Source organism: Oncorhynchus keta, chromosome 35 (assembly GCF_023373465.1).
Source record: "Oncorhynchus keta strain PuntledgeMale-10-30-2019 chromosome 35, Oket_V2, whole genome shotgun sequence".
Classification (NCBI taxonomy): domain Eukaryota; kingdom Metazoa; phylum Chordata; class Actinopteri; order Salmoniformes; family Salmonidae; genus Oncorhynchus; species Oncorhynchus keta.
Genome location: NC_068455.1, coordinates 71,767,241 through 71,791,446, shown reverse-complemented (window position 1 = coordinate 71,791,446; position 24,206 = coordinate 71,767,241). Strand labels below are relative to the sequence as shown.

The 24,206-nt window shown below is 40.8% G+C and overlaps 2 protein-coding genes across 6 annotated transcripts in view; one reads left to right on the top strand and one right to left on the bottom strand.

The window, feature by feature from the left end:
* The window catches only part of cd99l2 (CD99 molecule-like 2), a 41,004-nt gene extending 37,256 nt beyond the window's left edge, over window positions 1-3,748 (bottom strand). For all 5 annotated transcript variants that reach the window (XM_052497660.1, XM_052497662.1, XM_052497663.1 and 2 more), the window contains exon 1: window positions 3,369-3,748. In XM_052497660.1, coding sequence (XP_052353620.1) covers window positions 3,369-3,426 — 58 coding nt within the window. In that variant the 5' untranslated portion in view covers window positions 3,427-3,748. The remainder of the gene's footprint in view (window positions 1-3,368) is intronic.
* A 10,042-nt stretch (window positions 3,749-13,790) lies between these two features.
* On the top strand, window positions 13,791-20,025 carry LOC118379342 (high mobility group protein B3-like). Its single transcript, XM_035766363.2, has 5 exons — window positions 13,791-13,901; window positions 16,622-16,843; window positions 17,480-17,619; window positions 17,817-17,991; window positions 18,503-20,025. The coding sequence occupies exons 2-5, from the start codon at window positions 16,694-16,696 to the stop codon at window positions 18,656-18,658; spliced, it is 621 nt and encodes a 206-aa protein (XP_035622256.1). The 5' UTR covers window positions 13,791-13,901; window positions 16,622-16,693; the 3' UTR covers window positions 18,659-20,025.
* Window positions 20,026-24,206: the final 4,181 nt, after the last annotated feature.

The following is a 24,206-nucleotide window of genomic DNA, read 5'->3' as shown; positions in this document are numbered from 1 at the left end:
AGCCAGGAGATGGTTAACCTTTATGTTAATTAACGGTTAATTACCGTGAGACCGACAGTTATCTGCTTGACAATCACCAGCTGATGAAATGTCATGACAGCCACAGCCCTAGTCACAGCTCCTTCTACCACACACACTCACAGGCGCATACAAGCTAGATCATGTACACACACACACACACACACACACACACACACACACACACACACACACACACACACACACACACACACACACACACACACACACACACACACACACACACACACACACACACACACACACACCTGTCCTGTCCAAACCCCCTGTGAGACATGGCTGTGTTGTGAAGGTGTTGCAGGCCAGCCAGGGCCACCACCACCACACCCTGGTCAATGAAGCTTCACTATAATGTTATTACTATAGTTATTGATATTCTGTTTGCACTCATTATTGATATTACTATTGCTTTATTTCACCTGGTATAACTATTGCTATGCACCCAGCCCGCCCCCATGCACCCAGCCCGCCCCCATGCACCCAGCCCGCCCCCATGCACCCAGCCCGTCCCCATGCACCCAGCCCGTCCCCATGCACCCAGCCCGTCCCCATGCACCCAGCCCGTCCCCATGCACCCAGCCCGCCTCCATGCACCCAGCCTGCCCCCACGTATATTCACTCCTTCCTCCCCTACAGAATATAGGGGAAACAGCCCTTTGTCTCTCTGTCACATGATGGCCCAAGAACCAACCATGTGCCTTCTGATCACCAGTGAGTGGTGTTTTCCTTTTCCACATGTATAGATCTTACTTTTAACTCATTACTTTCAACACCAAAGGTGTAAATTAGCTAGATATAACTCATCATGTCAATATTGAATTCCCAATATGAACAGTCATCTCTATACAGACTGTATAGAGGGCTCCTGCATGGATACTCAGCTGTTGTGCATCAAAGAGAATAAATAATCACATTCCTCTGTTCAATGACTGGGGACTGATCTCATTACACTTCATTAAGGGTGTGGCAGGGTGTAATATAACCCAAAAGCTTGCACGCTGCACACACACACACACACCCCTCATCCCCTTTCCCAAAGAAAAGACTGCAGCTGAGGCTTCACCCCTCTTCTTCCCTCCCTTGCCCCCCTTCCTTTACCATCCCTCTCTCCCCTCCTCCCCCCTCCTTTTCTGCCCTCTCCCCTCCCTTTTCTCCTTCTTTCCCCCTCCCCATCATTTCCTCTCTCTCGCTCTCCCTTCTTTACCTGCCTTTAACCCCCCCTCCTTATCATCCCCCTCTCCCCCTCCCTTCTCCCCCTACTTTCATCCCTCTCCCTCCCTCCTCCCCTCCGTTTATCGACCTCTCCCCCTCCTTTCATCCCTCTTCCTCCCTCCTCCCCTCCGTTTATCGACCTCTCCCCCTTCTCCCCCTCCTTTTCCTCCCTCTCCCTCCTTTTCTCTACACATTTTCCCTCCCTCTCCCCCTTCTTTCCTCCCTGTCCCCCCTCTATTTCTCCCTGTCCCCCTTCTTTCCTCACTGTCCCCCCTCTATTCCTCCCTCTCCCCCTTCTTTCCTCCCTGTCCCCCTCTATTCCTCCCTGTCCCCCTCTATTCCTCCCTCTCCCCCTTCTTTCCTCCCTGTCCCCCTCTATTCCTCCCTCTATTCCTCCCTCTCCCCCTTTCCTCCCTGTCCCCCTCTATTCCTCCCTCTCCCCCTTCTTTCCTCCCTCTCTCCCCTCCTTTTCCTCCCTCTCCCTCCTTTTCTCTACAAATGTTTCCTCCCTCTCCCCCTTCTTTCCTCCCTGCCCCCTCTATTTATCCCTCTCCCCCTCCTTTCCTCCTTCTCCCCTCCCTCACCCTTTTCCTCCCTGCCTCCTTTCCATCCCTTTCCCCCTCCTTTCCTCCCCCTTCCCTTTTCCTCCTTTCCTCCCCCTCCCTTTCCTCTCCCCCTCCTTCATCCCTCTCCATCGCTCTCCCATCCCTATCTTCCCCCCCCCTCCTTTCATCCCTCTCTCCCCTCTTTTCCTCCCCCTCCTTTCCATCACTCTCTCCTCCATTCCCTCATCTCAAAATCCAAACCCCTCCAGCTAAAATTTGCCAAGTATGCACTAATCTATGGGGGGTGTCAGGGCCGACAGACTGAACTTTAAACATGCTTTCACGTCATTGAAGGAGTAATACTGTGAACAAAACAGAATAACAGAATAGGGACTCAACATGTCCTCATTGTCTTACAATGACACGCTCGGTGTGTGTGTGTGTGTGTGTGTGTGTGTGTGTGTGTGTGTGTGTGTGTGTGTGTGTGTGTGTGTGTGTGACGGAAGGAAGGAAACAGGCACCCTGGAGGTTTGAACCTGCGCTTGCCATGATAGAGAGAACGGAGGAGTGATCCTTTGAGGAGAAGGAAATAAAGACTCGACTCACTGAACCAAACCTCATAATCTCACCATTCAGTCAATCACAACCATACTATCTTATGTGTATAGTCTAAGTGAGCCACAACAAATTAAAACCATAGGCTGTAAATTATTTTGAGAAAATTATCATGAGTAGTCTAGTTTATTTGCATATATCTCTTTAATTCATGCTGATTATTTGTGATAAACAAAGATTACTTTACCCGTTTAAATACATGTATATAATCCCAAAATAACACCAATCCTTTATCAAATCACTATTATAATATCTGTCTCTGCCATAGGATGTATCTCTGCTACCATGATGTCCTGTGTGGCTCAGTGGGCAGCTCACTTGCGACGCCAGGGTTGTGGGTTCGATTCCCATGGGGGACTACTATGAACGAAAGTATGAAAATGGATGCGGTCACTACTGTAAAATCGCTCGTCTGTTGAAATGTACAAATAATCTACCTGCACTGATATGTGACGAGACTGCATAGACATTAGCCTCTCGGAGAACGTTTTTTTTGTCCCACACTTCTGTATATAAAGTTTTGTCTGGTATCATTAGAATTCACATCAGTAGGCTAAATGTGTGATAGAAAGAGATCCATTTAAAATTGTGGAATCGAACATGTGGTAGATCAGTTCGCAACCAGACTGGCTGGTCAATATGACTAGGTTCAAACGTGACACATGTGGGCTACTTATTGGTATGACTGGGTTCGGTAGTTAAGTTAAAACATATGTATTACCGCGACGTGTTATGTAGACGTAATGTAATAGGTATCCATTGTAATCGATGCAGCGGCTTGCTGCCGCAAGTGTACCGTTATTCGGTGTAGAATAAAGGAATACCGCTAAAACACACACAATAGACCGAGGAAACAAAAAACTGATGAACTCGGCAATGGCGTGAACAGCAACAAAGAAGAAAGAGAAAGATAGGCCTTTGAATTGAATTGAGAGAGGGGTTGGGCAAAACGCTTACCTTTCACAGTTAGCAGCGAAACCACTAGAAAGAGCGACCACGCCGAAAATTTCTTCATGTTTGAGATTTGTCGTTCCGGTGTTGTATCGAGACTGGTTCTGAAGCGAGAGATACAATAACGTTACACTGTATCGATAAATCGATGTATCTTCTTATCTCGCTGCCTGCTTGCTACAATGTAGCGAATTGTTGAGCCGCTTGAAAGCCTATTTTAAACCTAAAAAATATTTGTTTGGCGGCGACAGTGGCGAACAGTTGGCTGCAACTGAACGGAAAGTCTGCAGTGAGAATGAGAGTAGTGCCGCTGTGCGCCTGTGGAGAAACGAGAGAGCGGTCGGTAGGCGCAGCAGGTACAGCGAGAATCACATTACAGTGGCGGTGTAGGGCGGTTCCTCTCCGTTTTTACAGAGGCAGACAACAGACAGACAGACAGACAGACAGACAGACAGAATGGTGATTTAGTGAGGGTGTGAAGGCTAATAGACAATTCATGATGCTGAACTTTCATTAGCCTATAGCTATTACACAGACAGGCAGGCAGGCAGACAGAATGGTGATGATTTTAATAGTTATATCCCATTCCATAATCTCTATGATGAATAATACGGTTTTACCATATTGGCCTCTAGGCTTTAAAGGGTGTAATACAATGCATGATGTACAAGTTCAATATACATTTTAGTCATTTAGCTGACGCTGGTATCAAGAGCAATTAGGGCCAAGTGCCTTGCTCATAGGCACGTAGACCGATTTTTTTTCACCTAGATGGCTCGTGGATTCAAACCAGCAACCTTTCAGTTATTGTCCCAATGCTCTTAATCGCTAGGCTACCTGCCACCCCATTACACTTACCCTACAGCTACAGACTACAGCTGCTTAGCCAGAGGCGTCGGTTGATGGGGAGGGGATAACCTCAGAGGACTGTTGTTCATATGAGGTCGTAATGCATAATGACATAATGACCTTCAGACCTATTGTAGCTTATTCAGTCAAGAGGTAGCCATATTAGACCAACCTTGAAATCAGAATGAAATATAGTTGAAGTCGGAAGTTTACATCTTAGCCAAATACATTTAAACTCAGTTTTTCACAATTCCTGACATCTAATCCTAGTAACAATACCCTGTTTTAGGTCAGGTGGGATCACCACTTTATTTTAAGAATGTGAAATTTCAGAATAATAGTAGAGAATTATTCATTTCAGCTTTTATTTCTTTCATCACATTCCCAGTGGGTCAGAAGTTTACATACACTCAATTCATATTTGGTAGCATTGACTTTAAATTGTTTAACTTGGGTCAAACGTTTCAGGTAGCCTTCCACAAGCTTTCCACAATAAGTTGAGGGAATTTTGGCCCATTCCTCCTGACAGAGCTGGTGTAACTGAGTCAGGTTTGTAAGCCTCCTCGCTCGCACACGCTTTTTCAGTTGTGCCCACACATTTTATATGGGACTGAGGTCAGGGCTTTGTGATGGATACTCCAATACCTTGACTTTGTTGTCCTTAAGCCATTTTGACACAACTTTGGAAGTATGCTTGGGGTCATTGTCCATTTGGAAGAGCCATTTGCAACCAAGATTTATCTTCCTGACTGATGTTTTGAGATGTTGCTTCAATATTTCCACATCATTTTCCTACCTCATGATGCCATCTATTGTGTGAAATGCACCAGTCCCTCCTGCAGAAAAACACCCCCACAACATGATGCTGCCACCCCCGTGCTTCACTGTTGGGATGGTGTTCTTCGGCTTGCAAGCCTCTCCTCTTTTCCTCCAAACACAACGATGGTCATTATGGCCAAACAGTTCTATTTTTGTTTAATCAGACCAGAGGACATTTCTCCAGAAAGTATGATCTTTGTCCCGATGTGCAGTTGAGTTGCAAACCATAGTCTGTCTTTTTTATGGCGGTTTTGGAGCAGTGGCTTCTTCCTTGCTGAGCGGCCTTTCAGGTTATGTCGAAATAGGACTTGTTTACTGTGGATATAGATACTTTTGTACATGTTTCCTCCAGCATCTTCACGAGGTCCTTTGCTGTTGTTTTGGGATTGATTTGCACTTTTCGCACCAAAGTATGTTCATCTCTAGGAGACAGAACACGTCTCCTTCCTGAGCGATATGACAGCTGCGTGGTCCCATGGTGTTTATACTTGCATACTACTATTTGTACAGATTGACGTGGTACCTTCAGGCGCTTGGAAATTGCTCCCAAGGATGAACCAGACTTATGGTGGTCTACAATTTTTTTTCTGAGGTCTTGGCTGATTTCTTTTGATTTTCCCATGATGTCAAGCAAAGTGGCACTGAGTTTGAAGGTAGGCCTTGAAATACCTCCAATTGACTCAAATGATGTCAATTAGCCTATCCGAATCTTCTAAAGCCATGACATAATTTTGGGGAATTTTCCAAGCTGTTTGAAGGCACAGTCAACTTAGTGTATGTAAACTTCTGACCCACTGGAATTGTGATACAGTGAATTCTAAGTGAAATAATCTGTCTGTAAACAATTGTTGGAAAAATGACTTGTGTCATGCACAAAGTAGATGTCCTAACCGACTTGCCAAAACTATAGTTTGTTAACAAGACATTTGTGGAGTGGTTAAAAAACTAGTTTTAATGACTCCAACCTAAGTGTGTGTAAACTTCCGACTTCAACTGTAGATGTGCTAGAAGAGAATAGAATACAATACCATACAATATAATGGGTTCAAATGAACTGTTGAAAGAAAGAGAGAGTAAGAAGGGAGCCTTCTGGCTCACTGTCTGGTTGCATTTTCTCCTTTTCCTGAATGGTCTATTCAGTCCTGACAGATATCTGTCTATCCCTGTCTCACAGCTTAATCATATGCCTTAGTCTCCTGTAGAATGGAATAAATATAGGCTACTTTATACATTTCCCAGGGGGAATTAGTTTGATTTAGGCTACCATGTATTTGTCGCCTATAAAATCACATAATTAAATCATAACATTGCTACCTCAAAATATAATTCAATCATAACATTGTTACCTCAAAACATAATTAAATCCCCAGACTAAAATCACAATAGTCTCTGATGATTCTGCTTGATCATTGATTTGACTAATTGATTAAATTAATTGATAAATTCAATTGTTTGATCACTTCCTTCTATCATTTAATCATTCATTACTATATCTTCTAACATAAAGGTTTCAAACTCACTTCATCAGACATGTGGCCATAATTATTTCTCCTGATACAGTATACAGTACCAGTCAAAAGTTTGGACACATCTACTCATTCAAGGGTTTTTCTTTATTTTTACTATTTTCTACATTGTACAATAATAGTGAAGACATTAAAACTACGAAATAACACATATGGAATCATGTAGTAACCAAAACAGTGTAAAAAATCAAAATATATTTTAGATTTTAGATTCTTCCAAGTAGCCTCCCTCTGCCTTGATGACAGGTTTGCACACTCTTGGCATTCTCTCAACCAGCTTCACCTGGAATGCTTTTCCAATAGTCTTGAAGGATTTCACACATATGCTGAGCAAGTGTTAGCTGCTTTTCCTTCACTCTGTGGTCAATTGGTCAAGCCAATTCCTACTTTAACCGCCTTTCCTTCCAGTTCTCTGCTGCAAATGACTGGAACGAATTGCAAAAATCACTGAAGCTGAAGACTCATATCTCCCTCACTAAATATAAGCACCGGCTGTCAGAGCAGCTCACAGGATCACTGCACCTGTACATAGCCCATCCAACTACCTCATCCCCATACTGTTTTTTAATTTTTTGCTCCTTTGCACCCCAGTATCTCTACGTGCACATTCATCTTCTGCACATCTATCACTCCAGTGTTTAATTGCTGTATTTGAATTATTTTGCCACTATGGCCTATTTATTGCATTACCTCCCTTATCCTACCTCATTTGCACACACTGTATATAGCCTTTGTTTCCTATTGTGTTATTGACTGTATGTTTGTTTATTACATGTGTAACTCTGTTTTGTTGTTTGTGTCGCACTGCTTTGCTTTATCTTGTTCAGGTCGCAGTTGTAAATGAGAACTTGTTCTCAACTGGCCTACCTGGTTAAATAAAGGTGAAATAAAACATTTTTAAAAAACTCTCCTTCTTCATCAAATAGCCCTTATACAGCCTGGAGGTGTGTTGGGTCATTGTCCTGTTTAAAAACAAATGATAGTCCCACTAAGTGTAAACCAGATGGGATGGCATATAGCTGCAGACTGCTGTGGTAGCCATGCTGGTTAAAAGGGCCTTGAATTATACCTCCTCCTCCATGCTTCACGGTGGGAATCACACATATGGAAATCATCCTTTCACGCAGTCTCCTTTGAACAGTTGATGTTGAGATGTGTCTGTTACTTAAACACTCTGAAGCATTTATTTGGGGTGCAATTTCTGAGGCTGGTAACTCTAATGAACTTATCCTCCGCAGCAGAGGTCTGGGTCTTCCATTTCTGTTGCAGTCCTCATGAGAGCCAGTTTCATCATAGTGCTTGATGGTTTTTGGGACTGCACTTGAAGAAACTGACCTTCATGTCTTAAAGTAATAATGGATTGTCGTTTCTCTTTGCTTATTTGAGCTGTTCTTGCCATAATATCGACAAAGTATTTTACCAAATCTTCTGTATACAACCCCTACCTTGTCACAACTCAACTGACTGGTTCAAACACAATAAGAAGGAAAGAAAGTCCACAAATGAACTTTTAATAATATAATAATAATAATATATGCCATTTAGCAGACGCTTTTATCCAAAGCGACTTACAGTCATGTGTGCATACATTCTACGTATGGGTGGTCCCGGGGATCGAACCCACTACCCTGGCGTTACAAGCGCCATGCTCTACCAACTGAGCTACAGAAGAAGAATTAACAAGGCAAACCTGTTAATTGAAATGCATTCCCGAGTGACTACCTCATGAAGCTGGTTGAGAGAATGCCAAGAGTGTGCAAGGCTGTCATCAAGGCAACGGGTGGCTACTTCGGAGAATCTCAAATATAAAATATATTTTGATTTTTGTGCTTACGGCATGATTCCATATGTGTTATTTATTATTTCATATGTTTGATGTTTTAACTATTATTCTATAATGTAGAAAATAGTACAAATAAAGAAAAAATCTTGAATGAGTAGGTTTGTCCAAACTTTTGACTGGTACTGTAAGTATTCAGACCCTTTACTATGAGACTCAAAATTGAGCTCAGGTGCATCCTGTTTCCATTGATCATCCTTGAGATGTGTCGACAACTTGAATGGAGTCCACCTGTGGTAAATTCAATTGATTGGACATGATTTGGAAAGGCACACGCCTATCTATTTAAGGTCCCACAGTTGACAGTGCATGTCAGAGCAAAAAAACAAGCAATGAGGTTGAAGAAATTGTCCGTAGAGCTCCGAGACAGGATTGTGTCGAGGCACAGATCTGGGGAAGGGTACCAAAAATGCAGCATTGAAGGTCCCCAAGAACACAGTGGTCTCCATCATTCTTAAATGGAAGAAGTTTGGATCCACCAAAACTCTACCCTGAGCAATTGTGGGAGAAGGGCCTTGGTCAGAGAGATGACCAAGAACCTGATGGTCACTCTGACAGAGCTCTAGATTTCCTCTGTGGAGATGGGAGAACCTTCCAGAAGGACAACCATCACCAAACAGGCCTTTATGGTAGAGTGTCCAGACGGAAGCCACTCCTTACTAAAAGGCACATGACAGCCCACCCTGAGTTTGCCAAAAGGCACCTAAAGACTCTCAGACCATGAGAAACAAGATTCTATGGTCTGATGAAACCAAGATTGAACTCTTTGGCCTGAATGCCAAGCGTCACGTCTGGAGGACACCTGGCACCCTCCCTACGGTGAAGCATGGTGGTGGCAACATCATAGTGTGGGGATGTTTTTCAGCTGCACTTCTTTGGTTACTACATGATTCCATATGTGTTCTTTCATAGTTTTGATGTCTTCACTATTATTCTACTACATTTTGGAAAATTGTACAAATAAAGAAATAGTACAAATAAAGAAAAACCCTGGAATGAGTAGGTGTGTCCAAACTTTTGACTGGTACTGTATATTGGCAACATTTTAAATACCTTTCTATTAACTCCAATGCAATAATTTGGCACAAAATAACAAATGTGTCTTATCAGTTACCTACGACCTATTTGTATTTATGTATTTATTCTTCATTAGCATTAACAGGACCAATGAAAATGGAAGTAACATGGTGCCTTTAAAACAAGTAGAAAGAGTCTAGACGTATTCAGGTGAGGTGTAAAAACCCAGTAGGCTACATCCCAACAGGCCTCTATACTTAGGATGTTCAGCACAGGCCTCTATACTGAGGATGTTCAGCACAGGCCTCTATACTGAGGATGTTCAGCACAGGCCTCTATACAGAGGATGTTCAGCACAGGCCTCTATACAGAGGATTTTCAGCACAGGCCTCTATACAGAGGATGTTCAGCACAGGCCTCTATACTGAGGATGTTCAGCACAGGCCTCTATACTGAGGATGTTCAGCACAGGCCTCTATACTGAGGATGTTCAGCACAGGCCTCTATACAGAGGATGTTCAGCACAGGCCTCTATACAGAGGATGTTCAGCACAGGCCTCTATACTGAGGATGTTCAGCACAGGCCTCTATACTGAGGATGTTCAGCACAGGCCTCTATACAGAGGATGTTCAGCACAGGCCTCTATACAGAGGATGTTCAGCACAGGCCTCTATACAGAGGATGTTCAGCACAGGCCTCTATACTGAGGATGTTCAGCACAGGCCTCTATACTGAGGATGTTCAGCACAGGCCTCTATACTGAGGATGTTCAGCACAGGCCTCTATACTGAGGATGTTCAGCACAGGACTCTATACTGAGGATGTTCAGCACAGGCCTCTATACTGAGGATGTTCAGCACAGGACTCTATACTTAGGATGTTCAGCACAGGCCTCTATACTGAGGATGTTCAGCACAGGACTCTATACTGAGGATGTTCAGCACAGGACTCTATACTGAGGATGTTCAGCACAGGACTCAATACTGAGGATGTTCAGCACAGGCCTCTATACTGAGGATATTCAGCTCTAACAACATGGTGATGGCTCCACGTGTATACCCAGAGCCCTGCTCTGAGAGGCCATGGGCTGGTTCTGCTGCACTATTGGCACAAGTGAACAAGGGAACAATTGGTCAACATCTTGATAATCATGTCAGTCATCTTGCTTTCAGTTTGGCTTCAGAATAACTGGATAATTGTTTTGTCCTGAAACAAGCAAACATGTATAATAGAAAAAGATATACAGTGGGGAAAACAAGTATTTGATACACTGCTGGTTTTGCAGGTTTTCCTACTTACAAAGCATGTAGAGGTCTGTAAATTTGATCATAGGTACACTTCAACTGTGAGAGGCGGAATCTAAAACAAAAATCCAGAAAATCACATTGTATGATTTTTAAGTAATTAATTTGCATTTTATTGCATGACATAAGTATTTGATACATCAGAAAAGCAGAACTTAATATTTGGTACAGAAACCTTTGTTTGCAATTACAGAGATCATACGTTTTCTGCAGTTCTTGACCAGGTTTGCACACACCGCAGCAGGGATTTTGGCCCACTCCTCCATACAGACCTTCTCCAGATTCTTCAGGTTTCGGGCTGTCGCTGGGCAATACGGACTTTCAGCTCCCTCCAAAGATTTTCTATTGGGTTCAGGTCTGGAGACTGGCTAGGCCCCTCCAGGACCTTGAGATGCTTCTTACGGAGCCACTCCTTAGTTGCCCTGGCTGTTTGTTTCGGGTCTTTGTCATGCTGGAAAACCCAGCCACGACCCATCTTCGATGCTCTTACTGAGGGAAGGAGGTTGTTGGCCATGATCTCGCAATACATGGCCCCATCCATCCTCCCCTCAATACGGTGCAGTCGTCCTGTCCCCTTTGCAGAAAAGCATCCCCAAAGAATGATGTTTCCACCTCCATGCTTCACGGTTGGGATGGTGTTCTTGGTGTTGTACTCATCCTTCTTCTTCCTCCAAACACGGCGAGTGGAGTTTAGACCAAAAAGCTCAATTTTGGCTCATCAGACCACATGACCTTCTCCCATTCGTCCTCTGGATCATCCAGATGGTCATTGGCAAACTTCAGATGGGCCTGGACATGCGCTGGCTTGAGTAGGGGGACCTTGCGTGCGCTGCAGGATTTTAATCCATGATGGCGTTGTGTGTTACTAATGGTTTTCTTTGAGACTGTGGTCCCAGCTCTCTTCAGGTCATTGACCAAGTCCTGCCGTGTAGTTCTGGGCTGATCCCTCACCTTCCTCATGATCATTGATGCCCCACGAGGTGAGATCTTGCATGGAGCCCCAGACCGAGGGTGATTGACCGTCATTTTGAACTTCTTCCATTTTCTAATAATTGCGCCAACAGTTGTTCTCACCAAGCTGCTTGCCTATTGTCCTGTAGCCCATCCCAGCCTTGTGCAGGTCTACAATTTTATCCCTGATGTCCTTACACAGCCCTCTGGTCTTGGCTATTGTGGAGTAGTTGGAGTCTGTTTGATTGAGTGTGTTGACAGGTGCCTTTTATACAGGTAACGAGTCCAAACAGGTGCAGTTAATACAGGTAATGAGTGGAGAACAGGAGGGCTTCTTAAAGAAAAACTAACAGGTCTGTGAGAGCCGGAATTCTTACTGGTTGGTAGGTGATCAAATACATGCAATAAAATGCTAATGAATGACTTAAAAATCATACAATGTGATTTTCTGGATTTTTGTTTTAGATTCCATTTCTTATCGTTGAAGTGTACCTATGATAAAAAATTACAGACCTCTACATGCTTTGTAAGTAGGAAAACCTGCAAATTCGGCAGTGTATCAAATACTTGTTCTCCTCACTATATGTTAAAACACATTTCTAAAAGATATTAAAAAAGAGAAACAACTCCAGGCCTTGAGGGCTGTTGTTCTGCTTGGTTTTCATATCATCCCAGGACTTATTAACGATCAATTAATGTCATTGATTGGTTTGATAGTCTAAACACTGGTTGCCATGTTGAAATCAATCTCTGATTAAATGTCAAGGATAAAAATCCACAAACACTACTACAGCCTATGAACCCCTCCTTTAAAGGGATAGTCCATTCTAAAGTATGACAATCAACATACACTGTTGAGTTTAAGGACTGGATCTGAAATCAACATACACTGTTGAGCTTAAGGACTGGATCTGAAATCAACATACACTGTTGAGCTTAAGGACTGGATCTGAAATCAACATACACTGTTGAGCTTAAGGACTGGATCTGAAATCAACATACACTGTTGAGCTTAAGGACTGGATCTGAAATCAACATACACTGTTGAGCTTAAGGACTGGATCTGAAATCAACATACACTGTTGAGCTTAAGGACTGGATGTGAAATCAACATACACTGTTGAGCTTAAGGACTGGATCTGAAATCAACATACACTGTTGAGCTTAAGGACTGGATCTGAAATCAACATACACTGTTGAGCTTAAGGACTGGATCTGAAATCAACATACACTGTTGAGCTTAAGGACTGGATGTGAAATCAACATACACTGTTGAGCTTAAGGACTGGATCTGAAATCAACATACACTGTTGAGCTTAAGGACTGGATCTGAAATCAACATACACTGTTGAGCTTAAGGACTGGATCTGAAATCAACATACACTGTTGAGCTTAAGGACTGGATCTGAAATCAACATACACTGTTGAGCTTAAGGACTGGATCTGAAGGACCCCTCCATTCAAGGGATAGTTCACTCAAAAGTTATTCTACCCATTTTCCTCAAAAGAGCACATTCTGTTCTGAAGATCTGCAAGTTTCAGTCACAAATTAATGAGAAATATATATAGGCACCATCTAACTCAAGTTTATTAAATGATTACAACCGGGCAATTATCCAACAGTGATTATTGAAATCATTTGTAAGCCTACCAACTCTAATACACTATACATTTTCTCACTACATATAAGGTAGAATACAAAACTGTAGTTAAATTAATTATTTTATTAGGAATATCCATCCCTTATAAGTCCAATGACTTGACAGGTGTCCACAGATCTGTATCTGTAGCCTCGTGTCCTATTTTAACCTTTCACCTGAGAGAAAAAGCTGTTTCATACCTTCTAAAAACACCTCCAATTGAACCTTTATATGTTAGCATATATACCGTACCCATATGTACTACTGCACACACAGCCAACCTTCCTCACCCAATGAATTTCTCTTCATACTACTCTGAAACTTTTCTCAGCGGCTCTTTTTCAAAGGCGTGGGTATGACAAGGCCTCCCCTTGTCGACCAATCACCAACGAGAAACCCGTAAAGTGTGTAGAGCAGCGTCCAATCAGCAGTTTGGGAGGCTGTTTTGAACCGACCCGGCCGCTAGCCAATCAGGCCGTTCTCGTATTGAGCTAGCGCGAGGCTGTCTACATATGGATAGAGAAGACAGGAGAAAGGCGAGACTGTAGGATTCCAGAATCCAGACTGACTTGACTGCTGCTTAACAATACAGGTACGTTACTTGTTATAACAATAATAACATTGCATTATTTTTTACCTCCAGCATTTGAATAATTTATAACATTGACTTGTGTTAAATAACATGGTTATTTTAATAATTTGAATTGAGATTATGTTATTGTTAAGTCTTTCTGTGGTATTTTAGTGCAATTGTGGTTTAAATGTGCTGAGATGTTATTCATTTTGCAGGCAAATAGTGTTTGATAATTTTTTCCCCCATAATGTGTGATTTATTGTGATATTGACAGAAATCTGCTGCAAATGGCCTTGATCTATTTTAATATTGTTTACACGGTCATTTATCATAAAAAAAATGAACATGTCACTGTTGTCTCGTGGACTCTGTTTTTTCATGATTTTTAAAGTAACCAAAAGTTATTAAACTGTAATTTTCTGAGGCTTGTATTCCTCACACGCATCGCTGCTGTGTGTAACACTGTGAATATGGCTGGCTATAGCCTGTCTACGAATAACACTGTTCTTCTATTGCGACCCGATTTCGATTTCATCTACATAAATAATCATACATTTTCAGAATAAACGTTTGTTTTCCGCTGAACTCTTTTATCTCTATTCAACAATGTAAAGAAAATGTTAATGTCATCGTCGAAAAGCTGTTTTTGAGATTTGTTATCGCCCTTAGTCAAATGATTGCTCTCACCATGTAGTAAAATGGCTGGCGATTTAAACCATTGAGGAAAGGCAGCGCTAACGCAGAGAAGGGACGGGGAATTGTTGGAGAAAAACAAATTATCTACGGACGAAAAATACTGCACTTTTTCGTTTTCCATTCGAAATGTTTATCTCTAACTTTCTGCATTAAAGTATTTTTATTTTCCCCTTTTTATTCATTTTCGCAACTTCTCGATTGCAGCAGGATGGCTGGCGCACTGTCTTTGTTACCGAGAGCAATGCACCAAGCGACAGTCAGGGGTATAACTTCAGAAAACAGTGAAATGTCACGAAATACGAAATGACAGTTTTAATATATTAACCCGAATAAAAAGAACGGTATTTGTTTTATCTGACTACGTTGTTTTGTTTTTAATTAGCAGTCACATTTAGTCGTTATAGCTCTTGGAACCGGAGGGGGGTGTGTATCGCTTTGTTACATAGTCAGCCGCGTAAGCCTTCCCCTCGCTCTACAGAAGCCATTTTATTCAATGGGAGCTCCAGTGAAGAACAGCACTCTCCTCGCCTGTATAGCAGCCACACTACCCAATACTAGGCGCTATGAACTGGGACTGAGCTACCGTACGGAGCGGGGAATTAAAAACCGAAAAAGTAATAACATTTCTGGCAAAGTAAGATTGAAATAGGCAAGAAGGTGGAAAATAAACAGGAGTTTCTCTCATGAGGACGCATTTCACAAAATGGAAGATGAATAATTCGCGTTGATGACCTCTCTATTTTTCTCTGTATGTGTAGTTGAAGCGTCTCATTCTATCGCAACATAGTAACTAGTCGGAGCGCTCCCTATACTATAGCTGGTATGAAGAAAGTAAAGTTCGCGTTGCGTTGGATGCAATGGGGTAAAGTTTAGAGAGCTAAAAAATATGAAAATAAAAGGCAGAAAATGGCTAATGACAAGGAGATGGGCGGTGGCGAGGGGAGAATATGGTGGGGGCTTTCTTATTTGATTGAGATTCTAATGGGAGGTGTTTTGTAAAAATGCTCATTTACTTTGTAGATTAGAATTCGATTATTTTCCAAATTTGAATTTATATCTAAGTATCAATTCATATTCCCAAGAATGACATTTCTCAAATAGCCTAGTTATTAAATCTAGATTAGAATTAGATTATTTTCCAAAATTGAATTTATATATAAATATCAATTCACATTCCCAAGAATGACATTTCTCAAATAGCCTAGTTAAATCATTTAAAGTATTTTTGAGAAATGAAAATAAAAACCTTACACTCCATTGTAATTACATAGTAAAAACAGACATTACAACAGCACATAGTCTCCTAGCCACATTTCCTTAATTCTCAATTTTTCTCCATTCTAAGACTCCTTGGCCAATTCCACATCTTCTCCCGTATCACACCTCCAGAATGCAAATGCATTCCAACCAATTCTTATTCTAGAGCTAATTGGAATTCATTATAATTCTAAAACTGATTCTTATTCTAGAACTCCTTCTAAATTCTAATTCCCTTGTTCCCTTCTATGGTTCCACCACCTACCATAATAATCATAATTTATTAAACTTTTATAGTACTTTTCATTATATAAATAATCTCAAAGCTCTTTAAAGCAACACAAAAAAAGACAAGCAATTTAGAAAACAACAACATAATTCATGAGATGTCATGAATTCATGAGAGGGTTGTCAAGTGGCTTGAATGGTCTTTGGACCAAAGCACTGTGTCATCAAGGTGGTTTGCCATTAATGTGAAGTTGACCATCACCAGTGGTCAAAGATGTTAAATGAACCTGCTGGGTGTTGTGTAATCACATTATGTCTGAATTAATTTGTCAATAAAAACCACAGTTAGTCTCCAACATGAATTGTGTTTGACTCTCCATTCACAAATGTCATCAAGTGTTTATTGAAATATTCATTGAAATGAACATTCCATGGTCAATGTGTTTTGGTACTTGCATCACCTGAAAAAAAAATAGTATACAGGTTCACTTTCCCAGAAGAAAATCAAACCACAACATTGAATGAACCCATTTTCATCTTCTCTCCACTCTCACCAGATACTGACCCAATCAACCAATTAACCAATCAACGAGTTCCAGACCACAGCTAGGCCCCGCCCAGTGACCAGGATGGCTAAAGGCACTCCAGGGAAGCCCAAAGGCAAGATGTCCTCCTACGCCTACTTCGTTCAGACCTGCCGTGAGGAGCACAAGAAGAAGACTCCTGAGATACCTGTCAACTTCGCTGAGTTCTCCAAGAAGTGCTCCGGAAGATGGAAGGTGAGGAATGGATGGATGAATAGATACTTTATTGGTCCCTGAAGGACAATTAATAACTATTTTTAGTTAGTTATCACGATGACGTTGATTCATTGATTGGTGACATAACATGTTTTTTATGCAAACATTTTTTTTTTCACATCTTATTTCACAGTTCTAGAGATGAGATAATGAGGATGATGAGATTGAGATTATTAACTGGCATGCCATGTAGTGTTGTTGCCTGGCCAATACATCACACTACGCAGCCCACACAAATGGTTATTGGGACAGAGGTCAAGTTCATTTAATTGAGTTTTACCAAAATTAAATTCAATCAATCTTTTGCTCCCAAATCTATTGTTCCCCTAAAGGACAAACCGGGTGGTAGCCTAAAGCTTACAAATCAAGAACGGCAAGTTATTTGTTGACTAAGGTGTGGTTACATGTTCCGTACTGCAGGTGGCGCAACAAGACCACATATCATGCTGGCTTCTTATATTAAATGACAATTAGGCGACCTTCAATAGACCTCTCTGTTTGAATCCGTTTTTTTCTGTATGGTACCAAATGAACACTGCCCATGTGTCCATCCTTTCAAAGTATATTGCTGGGAATGTTTTAAGTGGTGTAAATGTTGTGATTTTTTCCCCCCAGACGATGTCTGGTAAGGAGAAGGGGAAGTTTGACGACATGGCGAAGCAGGATAAGGTGCGTTACGACAACGAGATGATGCACTTCGCCCCTGGAGGCAAGAAGGGAAGGAAGAAGGACCCCAACGCACCAAAGAGGCCCTCGTACGTATCACACACACAGATTGGCACACACATACATGGATGGAGTCACAGACAGACACACAGACACACAGACACAGACTCCTTCACTCATGTTTTGGTTTTCAGTAAGTATATCAATACACACATCAGACATTACGACACACTAAAATGAAGTAAAAAAAATCACAATAATAAATCAAATAATAATTTCTCCACAGCTCTGGTTTCTTCATCTTCTGTGCGGACCACCGGCCCAAGATCAAGGCCCAGCACCCCAGCCTGGGCATCGGGGACGTGGCCAAGAAACTGGGGGAGCAATGGAACAACCTGACTGATGCCACCAAACAGCCCTACCTGATCAAGGCCAACAAACTCAAAGACAAATACCAGAAGGTAAACTAACTTACCTGTGTATTGTATTGTACCACATACACACAAAGACAATTACCAGAAGGTAAACTAACTTACCTGTGTATTGTATTGTACCACATACACAAAGACAAAGACAACTTACCTGTGTAATTGTAACATTTAAACTATTGATTGTATTGTACCACATACACACAAAGACATTGATTGTGTTTGTACATTACACCAAAGACAATTACCAGTATCTTTATATTGATATCTTGGTTACATTACACCTTTACAGTTACACAGTTGCCACCCCCTGACAACCTGACAACATCGCTACCGATCAAAACATCTACCAACCAATCAACCAATCAAATTAAATAGAATCCAGTGTGTTTCTGTCACCTGACCCCAAGTGAGAAGCTCAAATTGGACACCAATATCCACCACTGTTGATTAGCCAGTGTAGCCCGGACAACACCCAATGTTGTCCCAGCCAGTTGAATAACACATTTGACTCTCTCTCTCTCTCCCTCCCTCTCCCCCCCAGGACGTTGCTGACTATAAGTCCGGTAAGGGCAAGGTGGTAGTTCCGAGCATGGCAATGGCCCCAAAGCCCATGACGAAGAGTAATATGGACGACGATGATGATGACGACGATGAGGAAGACGAGGAGGAGGAGGATGAGGAGGAGGATGACGAGTAGATCGCCTGAGTTGTGTTTTTTTGTGTTTTATTATGCTGGTGACGATAATGATGATTATTAAGTCATGCGTTTTCCTTTCCAGTTTCGAAATGCGATTTGTAGGGTTAAGAAGAAACACAGGTGATATCTTTTTATGTTCCTTAATGACATTGCTCCGCGCCCTTCCTTCCCTCCTTCCACCTCTTTGTTGTTTTGACGTCGTCATTATGTTCATTTTGTGTTAACTGCTTCTGTAAAGTTCTCTTTGTACATTGTGTCAAGTTAAGATGTTGAGACTGTACGTTACTATGGCAACTGTGATTGAACTCGAAGTAGACCCCTAATAACCCCCACCCCACCCCCAACAGCTGTGTGTGTGTGTCTGTGTGTGTGTGCTCATGCTCGTGTGTGTGTGTGTTTGTGTTACCGTGTCCATCTCACCAGCACTGTCCAGTGTCTTCCTCAAAACCCGCCTAGCATTGTCTCTTTAACAGGCTCTATATCGATTCAACGGAGAAGCATTTAAAACCAGTGGTAGCATTGCAGTATATATAAACACCTTTTTGTTTCTGGGATTCGTCCCAAATTACACCCTATTCCTTAACTAGTGCACTACTTTTGACTAGGGCCAATAAGGAATCCTATGGAGCTCTGGTTAAAAGTAGTGCACTATATAGGGAATAGGGCGCCATCTGGGACTTTGTTTTTAAAAAGAATGTGCAAGGTGTTGTTTTACTGTATATGGTTGACTTAGACTTTAGTCCATGTTTATTTTTTTTATTTTTTTTTGTAATGATTATTTTTCTGAGGCCTCCAGATGTAAGGTGATTTCTGATTGCACATATCTAGTAGGGGTGGTGTTGTTGTATCTAGGTGGCTGTTTGTGTAGCTGTGTGTTGGTTGTTGCACCAGGAAGTGTTGCCATGGTGAAACTAACTCCCAGTTCAACAGCCTCCCATGTAAACGAACAGTAGTGGCTGGTTAGCTAGTGTATGCTGGCCAACAGTCATTTAATACTATGGTTCAGGGTCATTTAGTAACTTCCACTACAGTCACATTTTCACTTAGTCATGCATTGATGTCAATGGGAGACAAAGTGAAAATGTGACTTAAGTGAAAGTTAAGATTCGCTCCTTTGAAACCGAGGAGGATGGATAACATCCAAACAACAGTATATAATGGAAACTATAATTTCCTTTTTGGCTAAGTGCATTTTAACCGTTCGTTGTTGTAAGATCTCTCATGAAAAACGAAAAATGACACTGAGTGAAAAAGCACGACTATTGAAGAAAATAAACCTGTACTTATCTGTATCTAAGATTTTTTCTTTTTTGTATGTTTAGAAAAAGCTATGTTTGGAATGATTATTAAAGTATGACATTTTTACACGTGGTGTTATGTATTAATGATTTTCATTTTGCTGCTTGAAAGTCTCTCTCACCAAAACCTTCTCATCTTGTCACGTGAAACCCCCACCCAAACACATATCATCATTATTAAACAAGATGTCTGAATATTATTATAACTAAAAGTGGATCTGCAATAAAGAGAACATACATTTCTCATTGAACTTATACTTTACTATTAGAAGAATGATTGAACTCTGTACTTTACACCTAGAAGAATGATTGAACTCTGTACTTTACTCCTAGAATGATGATTGAACTCTGTACTTTACTCCTAGAATGATGATTGAACTCTGTACTTTACTCCTAGAATGATGATTGAACTCTGTACTTTACTCTTAGAAGAATGATTGACCTCTTTACTCCTAGAAGAATGATTGACCTCTTTACTCTTAGAAGAATGATTGACCTCTTTACTCTTAGAAGAATGATTGAACTCTGTACTTTACTCCTAGAAGAATACCGGGACTCTGTACTTTACTCCTAGAAGAATGAATGAACTCTGTACTTTACTCCTAGAAGAATGACGGGACTCTGTACTTTACTCCTAGAAGAATGAATGAACTCTGTACTTTACTCCCAGAAGAATGAACAAACTCTCTACTTTACTCCCAGAAGAATGAATGAACTCTGTACTTTACTCCCAGAAGAATGAACGAACTCTGTACTTTACTCCCAGAAGAATGAATGAACTATGTACTTTACTCCCAGAAGAATGAACGAACTCTGTACTTTACTCCCAGAAGAATGAATGAACTCTGTACTTTACTCCCAGAAGAATGAATGAACTATGTACTTTACTCCCAGAAGAATGAACGAACTCTGTACTTTACTCCCAGAAGAATGAACGAACTCTGTACTTTACTCCCAGAAGAATGAACGAACTCTGTACTTTACTCCCAGAAGAATGAATGAACTCTGTACTTTACTCCTAGAAGAATGAACGAACTCTGTACTTTACTCCTAGAAGAATGAATGAACTCTGTACTTTACTCCCAGAAGAATGAATGAACTCTGTACTTTACTCCCAGAAGAATGAATGAACTCTGTACTTTACTCCTAGAAGAATGAACGAACTCTGTACTTTACTCCTAGAAGAATGAACGAACTCTGTACTTTACTCCTAGAAGAATGAATGAACTCTGTACTTTACTCCTAGAAGAATGAACGAACTCTGTACTTTACTCCTAGAAGAATGAACGAACTCTGTACTTTACTCCCAGAAGAATGAATGAACTCTGTACTTTATGAAGAATGAACGAACTCTGTACTTTACTCCTAGAAGAATGAATGAACTCTGTACTTTACTCCTAGAAGAATGAACGAACTCTGTACTTTACTCCTAGAAGAATGAACGAACTCTGTACTTTACTCCCAGAAGAATGAACGAACTCTGTACTTTACTCCCAGAAGAATGAACGAACTCTGTACTTTACTCCCAGAAGAATGAATGAACTCTGTACTTTACTCCTAGAAGAATGAATGAACTCTGTACTTTACTCCCAGAAGAATGAATGAACTCTGTACTTTACTCCCAGAAGAATGAATGAACTCTGTACTTTACTCCTAGAAGAATGAATGAACTCTGTACTTTACTCCCAGAAGAATGAATGAACTCTGTACTTTACTCCTAGAAGAATGAATGAACTCTGTACTTTACTCCCAGAAGAATGAATGAACTCTGTACTTTACTCCCAGAAGAATGAATGAACTCTGTACTTTACTCCTAGAAGAATGAATGAACTCTGTACTTTACTCCCAGAAGAATGAATGAACTCTGTACTTTACTCCTAGAAGAATGAATGAACTCTGTACTTTACTCCCAGAAGAATGAATGAACTCTGTACTTTACTCCCAGAAGAATGAATGAACTCTGTACTTTACTCCCAGAAGAATGAATGAACTCTGTACTTTACTCCTAGAAGAATGAATGAACTCTGTACTTTACTCCCAGAAGAATGAATGAACTCTGTACTTTACTCCTAGAAGAATGAATGAACTCTGTACTTTACTCCCAGAAGAATGAATGAACTCTGTACTTTACTCCCAGAAGAATGAATGAACTCTGTACTTTACTCCCAGAAGAATGAATGAACTCTGTACTTTACTCCTAGAAGAATGAACGAACTCTGTACTTTACTCCTAGAAGAATGAATGAACTCTGTACTTTACTCCCAGAAGAATGAATGAACTCTGTACTTTACTCCCAGAAGAATGAATGAACTCTGTACTTTACTCCTAGAAGAATGAACGAACTCTGTACTTTACTCCTAGAAGAATGAACGAACTCTGTACTTTACTCCCAGAAGAATGAATGAACTCTGTACTTTACTCCTAGAAGAATGAACGAACTCTGTACTTTACTCCTAGAAGAATGAATGAACTCTGTACTTTACTCCTAGAAGAATGAACGAACTCTGTACTTTACTCCTAGAAGAATGAATGAACTCTCTACTTTACTCCCAGAAGAATGAATGAACTCTGTACTTTACTCCTAGAAGAATGAACGAACTCTGTACTTTACTCCTAGAAGAATGAACGAACTCTGTACTTTACTCCCAGAAGAATGAATGAACTCTGTACTTTACTCCTAGAAGAATGAACGAACTCTGTACTTTACTCCTAGAAGAATGAATGAACTCTGTACTTTACTCCTAGAAGAATGAACGAACTCTGTACTTTACTCCTAGAAGAATGAACGAACTCTGTACTTTACTCCCAGAAGAATGAACGAACTCTGTACTTTACTCCCAGAAGAATGAACGAACTCTGTACTTTACTCCCAGAAGAATGAATGAACTCTGTACTTTACTCCTAGTAGAATGAATGAACTCTGTACTTTACTCCCAGAAGAATGAATGAACTCTGTACTTTACTCCCAGAAGAATGAATGAACTCTGTACTTTACTCCTAGAAGAATGAATGAACTCTGTACTTTACTCCCAGAAGAATGAATGAACTCTGTACTTTACTCCTAGAAGAATGAATGAACTCTGTACTTTACTCCCAGAAGAATGAATGAACTCTGTACTTTACTCCCAGAAGAATGAATGAACTCTGTACTTTACTCCTAGAAGAATGAATGAACTCTGTACTTTAGTCCCAGAAGAATGAATGAACTCTGAAGAATGAATGAACTCTGTACTTACTCCTAGAAGAATGAATGAACTCTGTACTTTACTCCCAGAAGAATGAACGAACTCTGTACTTTACTCCCAGAAGAATGAATGAACTCTGTACTTTACTCCCAGAAGAATGAATGAACTCTGTACTTTACTCCCAGAAGAATGAACAAACTCTGTACTTTACTCCCAGAAGAATGATTTAACTCTGTTCTTTACTCCTAGAAGAATCAATGAACTATTTACTTTTTACTCCTTGAAGAATAATTTAACTCTGTTCTTTACTACTAGAAGGATGATTAAACTCTGTACTTTACTCTTAGAAGAATTATTGAACTCTGTTCTTCACTCCTAGCAGAATGATTGAACAATTTACTTTACTCCTAGAAGAATCAATGAACAATTTACTTTTTACTCATAGAAGAATGAATGAACTCTGTACTTTATACCAAGCAGAATGACGGAACTCTGTACTTTACTCTGAGAAGAATGTTTGAACTCTGTACTTTACTCCTAGCAGAATGACGGAACTACTTTACTCTAAGAATAATGAAAAAAATCTTCACTCTGTTCTTAGAAGAATGATTGAACTCTTCTTCTAGAAGAATGATTGAACTCTGTACTTTACTCCTAGAAGAAAGACTAATCTTGTTGGTCATTTACCTGACTTTAATTCCATTTAATCTCAACATAACACATCTGATTGATACACAACATAATATTCAAACAGATCATTGCTAATTTATCAATTAAATGTAATTATCACATTTATATTCAGATCTAACCTGATTGTTTCAAACACATGTTATGTTTATGGTACTGGAGCGCATGTCTAGGTCCAAAAAGCTCCTTAACAGCTTCTACCACCAAAGCATAAGACTGCGGAACAATTAACTCGCTGTTAATTATCTATGCATAGTCAGTTTACCCCTACCTACATATACAAATGACCACGACTAACCTGTACCCCCGCACATTGACTCGGTACCGGTACCTCCTGTATATAGTATCGTTATTGTTATTTTATTGTGTTGCTTTTTA

Bases quoted from the DNA above. Each gene is read 5' to 3' on its own strand.
- LOC118379342 (XM_035766363.2), top strand. From the start codon at position 16,694: ATGGCTAAAGGCACTCCAGGGAAGCCCAAAGGCAAGATGTCCTCCTAC. The intron at 16,844-17,479 runs GTGAGGAATGGA...TTTTCCCCCCAG, and splicing joins AGTGCTCCGGAAGATGGAAG to ACGATGTCTGGTAAGGAGAA. The intron at 17,620-17,816 runs GTACGTATCACA...ATTTCTCCACAG, and splicing joins AACGCACCAAAGAGGCCCTC to CTCTGGTTTCTTCATCTTCT.